Genomic DNA, 13,976 nt, shown 5'->3' with positions numbered 1-13,976 from the left:
ATTCAGAATCATTCAGAAAAAAGAATGAGAGAAGGAGTTGGACAAAAAGAAATTAGTAGTACAAGTATAAATACAACAAAAGGGTTCGTCTGTTATGGTAAGCTCCCAACGAAACCTATCCTTCTCATCAACACAGTCAGCGGCACACAGCATAGCAAACGGATCGGCATTTGATCCATCACAACTTTCCAGCTACACCCTCTAGTCTCTGGAAGATTTGGAGAAAATGGTTATATATATATATATATATATATATATATATATATATATATATATATACATGAACTTTCTTTAACAGACGAGTCTTATAGAGTATGAGTTCTCGTATCAGGACTCCGCATAAGCAGGTTGTACGCAGCAAAACCATTTCTTCTGCATATCGAAAGATTCCCTCTGTTAGCATATAGAAGCTTAAATGACCATGTAAAATCACAGAGCAAACTTATATGCATCTCCTCGAATAATAACACCACCCAACAGGATTTTAAGTATCGAAAAACTTTGACGTTTTCATCAAAGGAGTTGGCATTCAGGAGGGAATAAGTGGAAGATAAACTTACAGACTGAGGTTTGCTAGTTCCTGTTCGAGCTTTATAGGCAGGAGTTTCATCCTTTCCTGGCGGATCACTATTGGTTCCCGCTTTTCTCTCATCCCTGGCCTTATTGAATATCACACTAAACCCCTCAGCTGAAGCGGGATCGTTTACATCCCATTCACCAAACTTTGGTAATGTCCTGCCCTTGTCCTGTAGGAAACCAAAGTTTACAATCGGAAAACTCAGAGTCATATAGACTTGTCGGGAGATATCAACAAGAAATCCAAATAAAATTCAATCCATTTACAACTCATTCAAATTAACCGAAGAAGAATCAGAAATATGGACTTTGTTCACCACAATCTAGATGCATGATATTCTACAAAACAAGAAGCTTTAAATGCAATCCATATATAACCTGTGATAGTCCCACATCAGTGGCGAGAGCGTCCGGAGCCTAGGCTACAGGTGAATGCTCAAGCTTAGTAAGTGTCAAGGCCTTCTGTGTGGGGCTCGTGGAGAGCGACCAATATTGATAACTGCTAAGGCTTGTGATGTCAGATATTATCAGACAAACTACCTATGTCCGATAAGGTAAACCACCTCACCAAGCATAAGAGAACATATTCATGAGAATCAAAACTAAGATAGAGAACAAAAAATCATCAATTAAAAGTCAATTCCCCCCTTAAATGATAATTCCAAATTAAGAACATAAACAAAAGTGGTAATATCTTCATCCCCAAATCATAATCAATCACAAAAAAACCTATAAAAGAATGAAACAGACACAAACAAATTGAAGCTTTAGATGATCATACCGACATGAATGCTTCTTTAAGATATAGAGAGAAATTCTTTGAGAAGAGAAGAGAGCAAAAAATGAAGAATACCCAAGAAATATGTATGATTCAATGTAACCACGATTTGGGAGAAAAAGACTTGATTTTTATATATAAGTGGTGCCGGTGGTAGCCAAAGAACCCTTAGGGTTTGGCTGTAAAGAGTCTCCGGAAGAAGGAGAAAACATAAAATGGTTGAACAGTAGCCGAATCAGATTTTGAATAGTCTGATTTTGATAAAAGAAAAGACGAAAACGAAGGAAATGAGGAAAATAATGATAGGATGGAAGAGATTATACTGACCTTTGAGTGCTGGGAGAGAGATAAGTTATAATGAACGAGGAGAAATCCCAAATATCGACGAAAAAAAAATCCTTGTGCTCATGATACCATGTGCCTTCTCCCGACACTTTTCAGACTCCGTCGCGACACAATATTTTTCCACCTCCACCTTTAGTCGAGTCTTTTCCCTCGCCTTCGGTTGATTCTCCTCATTTGCCTTTTTGTTGAGACGACGCCTCCTATTTCAGGTAGGCCCCTGACTCCCTCTGATCCCAGCAAGGATATACCTTCATCATCTCCTGTAGAGGTGCCTATAGCTTCTTCTGATAGTGCATCTTCTCCAGACTTTTCAGCTTCCGCTTCTCCTCGGCCTTTTACCACCAGTGGCACTTCATCACTCGACTCTCCCGTCGAGGAATCTAGTAATCCTACACGATCAATTCGTGTTAGGAATCCGCCTGCTTATTTGGCTGACTATATTCTTTCTAGTTCAGAAACGACATCTTCGCGCACTCCTTATCCACTGGTCGACTATATCAGTTTTGACCGTTTTAGTAATTCTCATAAGGCTTTTCTAACTTCCGTTATCACCACAGAAGAACCAAAATCTTACAAAATCGCTTCTGCTTCTCCAGAATGGCGTGAGGCGATGACTAAAGAGATTTTAGCTCTCGAGACTAATAATACTTGGTCTCTGACTTCCTTGCCACCTGGCAAGAAACCCATTGGTTGTAAGTGGGTTTACAAAATTAAATATCGTTCGGATGGATCTATCGAACGTTATAAGGCACGCCTCGTCGCCAAAGGATATACCCAGGTTGAAGGTGTCGACTATCATGATACATTTGCTCCAGTTGCCAAATTGGTAACTGTTCGAGTCCTTCTATCCCTTGCGTCTATCCAAGGATGGTCGTTGCATCAATTAGACGTCAATAATGGTTTCCTCCAAGGAGACTTGGAAGAAGAAGTCTATATGACCATTCCTCCAGGTTTTAGTAGCAAAGGTGACACTAGAGTTTGTCGCTTGAACAAATCATTATATGGTTTGAAACAAGCCTCCAGACAATGGTTTGCTAAATTTTCATCCGGTTTAAAAGCTGAGGGTTTTTCTCAATCTTCGTCAGACCATTCTCTTTTCAGTTATTTTAATGGTCCGACTGCTATCTATATTCTTGTCTACGTAGATGACATCATCATTACAGGCAATGACAACAAAGAAATTGACCTCCTTCGACAACGTCTCGAGAAACGATTTTCTCTTAAAAATCTCGGACGACTTCAATATTTTTTAGGCCTAGAAGTATCTAGGTCCCCTAAGGGTATTTTCCTCTGTCAACGGAAATACACTTTGGACATTATCCGTGATTCTGGACTTCTCGGAGCTAAACCGAGTTTATTTCCTATGGAACAACACTTGAAATTATTACCTACAGATGGTACACCTTTAGACGATCCCACTTCTTTTCGGCGTCTCATTGGTCGACTTCTCTATGTCACTGTAACGAGGCCTGATATCGCCTTTTCAGTCAATTTATGCAACATCCCCGTTCAACACATATGGATGCTGCGACTCGAGTGCTAAGATACTTGAAGGGCACCCTCGATCATGGGATTTTTCTTTCGTCTTCTAGCTCTCTGACACTTTCGGGTTTTGCCGACTCTGATCGGGCCAGCTGCCCCATCACACGTCGTTCCACCACCGGCTACTTCACAATGCTTGGTGCGAGTCCGTTGTCTTGGAAATCTAAGAAACAACCGACAGTCTCCCGATCATCTGCTGAGGCAGAATATCGTGCTCTTGCTTTCCTTACTGCCGAGCTCCAATGGTTAAAATACCTTTTTCAGGACCTTCGAATTTCCATTCCAGAACCTTTTGAGGTTTTCTGTGACAATAAGGTGGCTATGCATATCGCTGCTAATCCAGTTTTTCACGAACGAACAAAGCACATTGAACTCGATTGCCACTTTGTCCGTGAGAAACTTGAAAGTGGTCTTATCCAGCTATCTCATGTTCGCTCTGCAGATCAGGTCGCTGATATTTTCACAAAGCCCCTTGGTTCTGACCAATTCCAACGGTTAACTTCCAAGTTAGGCTTGACTCAGATTTCTTCCCCAGCTCCAACTTACGGGGGGGTAATGAAGTAATATTCCCATATCAAACACAAAGGATATCTCCTTCCCAATTCATATTTTCCTATTTGTAAACAATATATTAGTTTCCATCCTTTGTAATTAGTTTCATCTTTTGTAATTAGATTTCCTAATTCTGTTTTATTCAATTATGCTAAGTTCTCTCTTTGTAAATGATATAACTACATGAATACTCAATCAATAAAGTTAACCTTTGATTCAATTTGTTTGTGCTGGAGTTATTATTATGGGTGCTTCTAAAGGCACCTGACCAAACAGCTGTTAGCATCCAAAAATATTGTTGACTCAAGTCAATGATTTTTTACTCGAGGTCTCTATAAGCACCAGTTTTTAATGTGGGTGACGTTCACCTTCGTTTACTTCTTCCATCTTCTTCTTCCAACAAAAAAGGAATCCTAATCAATTCTTCTTCCAAAACAAAACCCTAGAAAAGAGTGCAACATTCTCAGGCAACGGCGACGGCAACGTCTCCCACACCTACCGGCGATTAAAGTATTAATTTGACTTTAATCTTGTTGATCAAAACCTCCTTCTTTACCCTCCCAAAACAACCCAATTTCATTTCTCATTTATCTGCAAAATTTGTCTAGAGTTTTGGAAACCCTAAATCTCATCCCTTCTTCCTACTGAGTGGAATAAAAAAAGATGAGTTATCAAAAGGATTCATACCCATACCCTCCTCCACCAGGTAACTATCACTCTTCAATTTCATTTAATTTGATTATTTTTCTGTCAAATTTGGGATTGTTGATTTCTGAGTATAATTTGTGACAGGTTATGGTTCTCCATATCCTCCACCTGGGTATTCTTCACAACCACCACCGTATGAAGGGTATCCACCACCCAATCCTGGGTATCCTCCACCGCCACCAAATCCTGGTTATCAGGGTTATTTCAATGATGATTACCAACAACAACAACAACCACCTTCTTATTATCACCACCACCATCATCGTGATGATTCTTCTTGTTCTTCATTCCTCAGAGGCTGGTATGTGATTCATTATCTGTTTTTATACTTGATTTATGAGGATTCTCCATGGGTTTAAACTCGGTTTTGTAAGAGCTTAGAGAGAGAAAGTTTAAAATCCCCAATTTTGGATGGATTTTGTGAGAGATGGATGGAGGGGTTAGGGTCAACAGATAATGGACCGGTGCCTACATACTTGAGTGGTGCCAACAGAGAATAGAGCGGTTGGGCGTGGTGCCAACAGAGATGGATGCTAACAGCTGTTTGGTCAGGTGCCTTTAGAAGCACCCATATTATTTTCACAAAATCCAGTGGAAAAAGTTTGAATTTATCTTCTTTCTTGTCTATACCTGAAAATGGTGAGTAAGACTTTTTGTTTCTTTTAATCCTTCAAAAATTTTCAGCTCATCTTTCCAGCCCACAAAGCCACAAAGAGTTTTTTAAACAAAATTTCACCATCAGTGCAGAGAAGAAAAGAAAAGTTTACGATCCATAAGCCGCTCGAATCCAATGAGAAAAAGAAAACGTTAGAGTCCAATATGAAAACGGTATGACTTGAAGTCAATAGCGTGCAATGCCAACCCGACCAGATCCCAGATGGGGCTCGATATACTCCTTTATAGGAAGGTCCATGGTGACCTTGAGCAAAAAAAATTTCTCTTTTACCCAACCTGAACCCGTCTGAAACGCTTCATGTCCGTACTGCCTCATGAGACTTCTATTGGTACCCAAGCCCAACCCGATTGAGAGCGACAGACGGTGTCCAACTTTGGGTGGAGACGTTCAAGGGCGAAAATAAGACCCACAATAATTGCTATCAGCGCCCTTGCCAGGCGATAACTGTCCCCAATAAGTTTAATGCTATTAGAATAAATATAGTTGGCAAAATCTGACCTTGATTCCTTTGTTGACAGTTATAGCCTGGCCGGGTATCCGATATTTATGATACAAACTTTTCTACATATAATTAACATCTATTGGAATATAAATAAAAGACATCGGCATAACTCATAACACCAACAAAGATTAATAAATGGCGAGGGTGGTCGGAGAGGAAGAAGATCTGATAAGCCATTTCAAGCTAATCATTGTCTGTGAAATTGACAAATAACTTTCTACAAGAAACATGGTTTTGGTTCTTCCTCCTTCACAAACTCTACATCAACTCCAAACATTATCTTGGTAAACATTTCAGAGGACGGGCAGTGTACCCAGTTCTTTTACCTCAACAGCTCTAAATCTAAATCATCGGCCCTTTTAGTCACCGTCGCTGACTTCAAAGGCGATATTTCTGACAAGTGAATCCCCAAAGATGATTTCTGGTTTGCTTTTACCGGTCGAGACCTTGAGGCCACTTGCTGCTACAACTACACGATTACCAACTTCTGTTCTTCGATACTTGCCATTCGACGTTTCATGACTTGGCTTTGTAGGTAATGAATCAGATGAAATCTTCGTTAGTCTTCTTGTTGACTGAGGAGTAGAAAAAACCAGTCTATTTTTGCACTTCTTGACTATTTTGGCACTCGAAGACTCGTCTAGGTGACCTTGATAGCTTTCATCTGCTTTAAGTTCTTGACTAGTAACACAACATGATGGGCCATTGAATGACTTCACCTCATCAAAATCAGGAAAATATCTAGTTATGATACCAGTGACTGATACTATCTCCGATGAGCTTGGACTATAGATCTTGTCTCTGCTGTTAAAACTTGACTCCCCAAATCCAGCAACATTTAGCATAGAAGTGAAGTCAGATTTGCTTACAAGATTTGCATCTACATGAAGGAACCAAATATCTTTTCGCCCGTTAAAAACATTTTTTATCGCCACAGAATCCGGGAGGTGATAGAAATGTGATTTCCGTTTCACCTACAAGTTAAGACTCCCAAGCAAAAAGACAAAGTGAGACATACGAAAAGTTAATAAGGTTTGGAGTCTTTTTAATGTAAGATACCTAATTATCAACAAAGACTCGTACCATTAACCCATTGATTCTGATCTCTCCTAGACTAGGGAAGCAGATGAAGTGTTCTCTTCTGAATTCTCCTAACAAATATCATCAACAAGTTACATTTTTAGATTACTATAAAATGCATCAAGTTTATTGAATAAAAGAGAAGAAGGAACACGAAAGTACTATTCGAATAATTGCTGAATAGATATGTTTTGGAGTTTGTTTTTCTCATTGTGTGAATCTGACTCAAACAGACCCAAAATAACTTCCATTGGATGAGTCAGACATTACGAGTCAGACAAAAACATGAAAGTGCATAAAGTATAATCAATGGTTTGGTGTGTGACGCCCCAAACCTCAATAATACCACCCCAGGCCCACAAGTATGCGGTTTTGTTTTTGGTGAAGGCTCCACGAGCCCACCAAAGGTTTCGATACTTATTAAGCTTGAGCGTACACCTACGAGGCTACGACCCACGCTCCAAACACTCTCGTAATCAATATGGGATTATCACAAGTACAGAGTATTTTCTCCCAAACTTAGAACAACCATGGTAGAGTAAAATGATTAAACTTCACAAGTACACCAGTTTTATTACACAAGATTAACCATAAATAATATGAACTCTAAAAAAACCCCAAATTAGACAAATAGAACTATCAATAATAACCCATGATCACAAAATCTAATTAGAATCGTAAAAAGAGAATTTCAACCAGAAAGATGGAATTTTCCAACCCAAAGAGAAGGATTGAAGAGGGTAAGAGACTACTAAATCAAAGTAAAATAAGGAGAGAAGTTATCTTACTTTTGAGGTCACCTGCTGTGATTTGAGAGGAGACAGCCATGGCTAAATGGGTAGGTAAGTTTGTGTCTATAAATACAGCAACTTTAACAGTACTATCAGGAGCCATTGAAGAAGAAGAAGGTCAAGAGTTACACACACACACACTTCTCTGAAATGTCTTTTGCCGGTTAAAAGTGGGGGGATTTCCCGCGTGCTAGAACTCCAAGAGAAAGAATGTTTGGCTGCAAGGTTAAGTCTAACCCGGAACAGAAAATACCCGACCCAACAAGGGTCAGTACATCTTATTATCCAATCCACTTCACCACCGCCCGGTAAACTCATCTTCTTCTTTGCTGAAAATGGAGGGAACTATTTCCCGCCCTAGTTATGACTCATTCTTCCCCTCTTCCCCAAGATTCAATCTTTGTCGAAAACCCAAGTTCAGTTTCACAAAATCACCATTAATGGTCGATGCATTTTCTCTCAGACCCACTTCTTCTTCACAGTATCAGAAAGTTTCAACCTCTAAAATTCGTAAAAAGGGGTCGTCAGGATTCAAACTCCTCAGAGGTTTCTCCTCACAGACAAGGTGATATCAAAATCTACTAATAATTCATCTTTTTTTTTTTTCTTTTTTTTTTGCTGTCATCACTTTTTTTTTTACTGAAAGTAGAGGAATTTGAATTTCAGGAACTCAAAATCCTGTGAAATTTACACCCAAATTGAATTTGGAGATTTCACCTCACAGAGCAGGTAAAATTTTTCATTTTTCTCACTAGTTTATGGAATTCATTTTGGTTAGATTGGTTCATATGATGTTCATCATGTTAAAAATATTTGTGCATTTTAATTTTGAATCAGATTTTCACGTTACTATAAAGATTTTTCTTTTGGTTTTGATATACAGTGTCTGCAGTGAGATTGATGAGGATAGAATTTGGAGGTGCTTTTGCTGATCTTTTGAATGAGAAAGGAAAAGGTTCTGGAGCTAATGAGATGGGATATGTTGAAAGAACACTAGGGTTTCGAACTCGGAAATTGGATGATAGAGATCTCAGACTAGTATGGCCATTCTTTTGCTCTATTTCTATCTGATACCATTAAATATTTGTGTGAGTAAGTAAGAATATTCATCAATGAAAATTGTGGTGCAAAATCGAAAATAAATTCTCGGGTTATTCTTGGTCACTAGAGTACCCTTTGTCCATGTCGGACTATTTGTCGCTCGCCCCTGACGTGAGCCATCCTTTTGAGCCTAAGTGTTTTTTTGTTGAGTGATGTGGAACACATGTGTCTTTTGAGCCTAACATGTGTGGGTCTGACTCAGATACCATGTTAAGTTTGTGGTCCTTCGATCCAAAACCAATTGGCACTGAGTGGAGAGGACTTAGATATTATATTCTTAGTTACGGGAGTACTCTTTGTTCATATGGGTCTATTCTCACAGATTCGTTGATTGTTTAGTTTCTGATACTTATTTGAAAGTGTCTGGAAGTCCATTTGTTTGCTACCTAGGTATCATTTTATAGTCTTGTGTTTGGTTCTTGTAGGTGACAGAAATAGTTGGAGGTACTATTCGTTGGAGACGGTACCTTGATCATCTTATAGTGTCATTATGTGACGATGAACGTATATTTAGAAACATGGAACCTCTCCTTTTGCAGGTACTATTGCTCTATAAATTAAGACACTTAAAATAGCATGAATTATGTCATGAAGTTCATTAATCATCTTTTAGATGGATAATATCTCCCCAATGAAATAACAATCACTTTTTTCTACCTTCAATTACATGTGATCGTCTTATCTACAACCCCTACTGTTACATCGAGAAGATGTTATAAAAAACTTCTTAGGTTTATTTAAGCACTTAAATGCATTTCATTTATCTTAAGATGCTTAGTTTTCCCTATTTTTAGATCCTCCGAATTGGTTTCTATGAGATTGTTAAACTGGAGATGCCAGCATATGCTGTTGTCGATGAGGTAAGTTTCACTACTCCCACATTCTCTTGGATTAAATCTAATCACGATAATATCATTTCTTGTTTAACTACTATTGCCTGTCAAGTTATCTTACATTTAGGTAGGTCTGTGGTTCTCCAGTAATCTCCCATAAGGACAACTTGGGTTAGGATATATCACAGGCTCCAAAAGTGGGTTTCCCAGTGCTAGAAAAATGGTTTTAGATTGGATGATTAGTTTCCCAAGTGTGTTAGTGGTGGTGGGTTTCCAAAAGTGGGTTTCCCAAGTGTGTTAGTGTTATCCTTGTGTTCCATGTAATGCTACTTTTCTTAGACAAGGAATTCATAAAATAACTAATTATTGTATTGAAAAATGATTTTAGATTGGATGGATTGTTTCTTTCCGTTCTTTAACTCTTTGGCCTAAGACTCTCCAAGGATGAGTTGTTGTAATGGTCGTCTTGAGGCCGTGATCTTTGTGCAGGTGTACCAAGTTTACTTGACAATGGATCTGTTTTTGAATCTTTGAGTGAATATATTAGAAGAGAGAATATTTATAAGGAAGTCCCAATGTGGGCAGGACCGCAGGATCCTAGGTCCCAATACTTGGCAATGGATCTGACTCTGCCTTTTTCGCTTTATCTTTTCTTAGGCTTTTGCGTACATTCTTTCTTCTTATGATGGACATGTTCGGTTTGCTTTTGTTATTCCATCTTTTTTGTTTTCCCTTTTGATGGTGATATGTGACAAAATCTAGAATGTCAGACTGGCAAAGATTGCTCTTAGGCCAGGTGCGGGTAATATGGTGAATGGGATTTTGCGGAAGCTAGTCTCACTAAAGGTTCGGCAGCTTTTATGAACTTTATTCATGTTGTCTATTTCATTGTCGGTGATTAAGTTTTTATACATTAACTCTGGATTAGGAAAAAGATTCTCTTCCCCTACCCAAATTGGAAGGTGATGATCGCGCACGAGCACGTGCACTTGCCACTCTTCATTCTCATCCAGTTGTAAGTTTGTAATCCTCCTCTCGGCACAGGTTGAGATGCATTTCTCTGCCAACTTCAGCATTAATCCTGCTTGCTCCATCTAAAAAATAATGCTGTATTTGTTTTCTGTCAGTGGATGGTTAGACGATGGATGAAGTTTCGTGGACAAGAAGAAGCTGAGAAACTGATGACGTGGAATAACAGCGCTCCAAGTTTCAGTATCAGGTTTGTTGATGCGTTTTACTCTATACAATAGTATCAAATGAGCTTCCAAATCTATGGCTGATTCAAGCCATTGTGTTTAATCCTAATGTCAGGGCAAACACTGCAAAAGGTTTTACAAGAGCTGACCTTGTTAAGCGTCTCGAAACATTGGAGGTATTTTGCTTTTATTTTTTATGTGAAGCTGTTAAAGACGCCATTACTTGCTATCATTGTGCGAATAGGATGACAAAATTGTAGCTTACTATTGCCAGGCAAAATGGCATTTAGTTTGAAAACTGCCTGATGTGTTCAAATTTTTCTTCAGGTTGCTTAACAACCCATATTGTTATAGATTATGTATAATGTACTACTATTGTCCTTATACCTGAATGAAGACTAATAAAGACGGAGTTGATTGTTTGGGCACATATAGTCTAGCACATGCCAATAAACCATATGACTTATCTTATTCATATATGATAATACGAGATGACTGTAATTTCTTTTTCGTTCTTTGTTGCCTTAGGTTCCCCATGAGCTTTCTTTGCACTTGGATGATTTTGTTCGTATTACGACCGGGATGCAGGTATCTTTTGTATTAAATTGAACTCCACCAGGAGGAAAGCTACAGAACTGAAAAGAAGATTCGAAATGCTAATCTTTTTTATTGGGTGCCCACTTCTCAACTTTCTTCCACGTATTCTCTTTGCTCCTTCGTGTTGTTTCCGCTAGATTGTCATACAAGCAGAATTGTTGAAAGAGGGAATATGTGCGGTGCAAGATGAAAGTGCAGGTCAGGCCTTTTCCCTTATTATGTATGAAAATTGTTTTGATGCATATTGAAGTGTGTATTGACTGACGATTGAGACAAATGAACTATGCAATTCCTTTTCTGGCTTCCCTATGAACTACAAATTACTGCGTGGTGATATTGTTTGAGTGGTTGGCTTATCGTGGTATAATAAAAATGCATTGATTAAGATGACGTGGGCCGGTTGAAGGTTGGTTTTGGTGCTTTACCTCATGTAATGAGTCAGTCCCATTACCATTAACAGCCCTATGTGTCTATATGTAATGAGTTTGGGTACTTTTTTTTTTTTAATAGTAGTTTATGTGCAATTATTGCTGGATTTGTGAGACATGATGCAACTAATACATCAAATATTGGTTAAACACAATTTGACTGCAGGTATGGTGGTGTCTGTTGTTGATCCACAACCAGGAGAGAAGATTGTCGACTGTTGTGCAGCACCTGGAGGAAAAACCCTTTTCCTTGCATCACTTCTAAGTGGCCAAGGTGATTACAAAAACTTTTTTTCATAATTGAGCCTATCTATGTCAAATTTTCTACTCATCCTGGGTTATCCAAATGATAGAAATTTTGGAAATATATATTAAGTGATACCTTCCTGAGTTGCAGGTGTGGTATCCGCCATTGACATAAATGAAGGCCGATTGAGAATCCTTAAAGAGACTGCCAAATTGCATGAAGTTGAGGGTGTTGTTGCCACTATTCACGCTGATCTGCGTAAATTTGCTGTAAGTGAAATTGTGAAAATCGTATCAAATATACCCATTTATGTTTTTTGCTAGTTTATGCATCTTTTAAGCTATCTTTTCATATCCAGCAGGAAACAAATTCAGCGAATTTTGACAAGGTTTTGCTGGATGTTCCTTGCTCTGGATTGGGTGTGCTCTCCAAGGTACTTAACTCGGCATTGTTTTATAACTAAAAACATGAAAATGTCTCATCTGGCCTTACTTTCTTTATTATGAACTATCGAAGAGAGCCGACATACGGTGGAATAGAAGGTTAGAGGATTTGGAAGAACTGAATAAGTTACAAGACGAACTCTTGGATGCAGCTTCAACGTAAGAACCGTAATCTTATATCATACAAAACTATTTCCTTTTCCGCTTCAACTTTAAATGAATACACATTTTTCCCAAATTTCATTTGTAGGTTGACAAGGTCCGGAGGAGTATTGGTTTACAGTACTTGTTCCATCGATCCTAGCGAGAACGAGGAAAGAGTGGCTGCATTCCTTCAAAGACATCCCGTAAGACGTTTTCTAGTATATTTTTTGTGAATAGATATGAACCATAAGAAAACGAGAGTGACTGAAAGGATAAATATGGTTGATAATAGGTAAGCCGATTAAACTTTTTTATAGAAGACCAAACACATCTGGTGGGAAAACTTCAATAAAACTCAAATAAACTAAGACTTAAAAGTTTTAAAGATTCTTAGGAATATAAAGTGTGTTTATTTGCAGGAATTCCAAATTGATGTCATCGATAAGTATGTTCCATCTGCTTTTGTAACGGAAAGTGGGTTCTATTTTTCCAACCCAGTGAAGCATTCACTTGATGGGGCATTTGCAGCCCGTCTAGTTCGATCTTAATGGATGGAATATAGGTAAACTGAATAGTAATCATACACGCATGAACTCCCTTGATGCTGTCAACTTCTGCTCCGTCCTTGTGTGCAAAACAATTTCCTTTAATTAGGATTTAGGATGATGGTAACAGGGATTTTCTTTTTGAGGCAATGCAGTTAACAAAACAAAGTGGTTAGGAATCGACTTGGTTGAAACGATAGAGAAGATAAACTTCATTCGGCCAGGGATTATTTATCGGTTTAAAGGCAATTGAGGGGATCTAAATTGACTAGAAGATGGCTGACAAGAACCAACAAGTTTGCTTGGTTTGCATGTTCAACCGGATTTATCTCCTCATCAAATACTAAATCACTGCTCGAAAGACAAACACACATGGTAGTCACCTTGTTTTCTATCAGTTATTTGATAGATATTGTAATTTTGTACTTCACTTGAAGATGATAATAAGAGAAGTGTAAGTTGTTTTTTCTCTGGGTTACTTTGTGAATCTGATCAGCTATTTCTAACCTCTTAGTTCATCCATTACGTTTTTCCAAAACAATGGCAACTTTCCTTGATGAATCCTGAATCATGAAATGGTTGAAGTCGATGAGTTATAGACTCGGGAAACCATCTTTGCTGCAGATATGAGCTGCACAAGATTGATAAGCACCCCCGGTTCAAACTGCACGGCTTGGCTCAAAATTTTGACTAGTGAAGGAATGTGTGAGCTTAGTCCGACACTAACTATGATTGAGTCCGAATATACATTAGGATGTTGGAGTGGTGGGAAATTTGACTGGTTTTTCTCAACAAAATGTCTTGCAATTACCAAAAATCACTGTCTCAAATTAGTACACCAAAATGAATCAAAGACTCAATATTATGAAGAGGACTGGAATTATTCCTAAAA

General features: G+C 38.4%; 3 protein-coding genes across 4 annotated transcripts; 1 reads left to right on the top strand and 2 right to left on the bottom strand.

Annotated features, from left to right (window-relative positions):
• Positions 1–102: 102 nt before the first annotated feature.
• LOC147560662 (protein NOI4-like) lies at positions 103–1,570 on the bottom strand. 2 transcript variants are annotated; one of them, XM_086664455.1, is made up of 4 exons: positions 1,358–1,570; positions 561–746; positions 283–372; positions 103–238 (listed from the first exon to the last, which is right to left on the bottom strand). In XM_086664455.1, the coding sequence occupies exons 1-3, from the start codon at positions 1,361–1,363 to the stop codon at positions 328–330; spliced, it is 237 nt and encodes a 78-aa protein (XP_086520581.1). In that variant the 5' UTR covers positions 1,364–1,570; the 3' UTR covers positions 103–238; positions 283–327. The 2 variants fall into 2 exon arrangements, with proteins under 2 accessions (XP_086520581.1, XP_086520580.1); XM_086664454.1 differs by lacking the exon at positions 1,358–1,570 and having other exon boundaries at positions 561–917.
• A 4,085-nt stretch (positions 1,571–5,655) lies between these two features.
• On the bottom strand, positions 5,656–8,104 carry LOC147560661 (uncharacterized). The gene is made up of 3 exons (XM_086664453.1): positions 7,548–8,104; positions 6,763–6,830; positions 5,656–6,653 (listed from the first exon to the last, which is right to left on the bottom strand). The coding sequence occupies exons 1-3, from the start codon at positions 7,651–7,653 to the stop codon at positions 6,039–6,041; spliced, it is 789 nt and encodes a 262-aa protein (XP_086520579.1). The 5' UTR covers positions 7,654–8,104; the 3' UTR covers positions 5,656–6,038.
• On the top strand, positions 7,886–13,622 carry LOC147560660 (uncharacterized). The gene is given in 18 exon segments (XM_086664451.1): positions 7,886–8,046; positions 8,048–8,115; positions 8,217–8,279; positions 8,434–8,588; positions 9,077–9,190; positions 9,446–9,511; positions 10,247–10,330; positions 10,413–10,499; positions 10,612–10,703; positions 10,796–10,856; positions 11,209–11,268; positions 11,415–11,475; positions 11,872–11,979; positions 12,103–12,221; positions 12,314–12,385; positions 12,469–12,554; positions 12,646–12,742; positions 12,959–13,622. Coding segments are annotated over 18 exon segments (1,683 nt in total). The 3' UTR covers positions 13,088–13,622.
• The last annotated feature ends 354 nt before the right edge of the window (positions 13,623–13,976 follow it).

Source organism: Eschscholzia californica, unplaced genomic scaffold (assembly GCF_041429995.1).
Source record: "Eschscholzia californica isolate CP2 unplaced genomic scaffold, dmEscCali1.0.p SCAF_2, whole genome shotgun sequence".
Lineage (NCBI taxonomy): Eukaryota > Viridiplantae > Streptophyta > Magnoliopsida > Ranunculales > Papaveraceae > Eschscholzia > Eschscholzia californica.
This window is presented reverse-complemented; position numbering and strand designations above follow the sequence as displayed.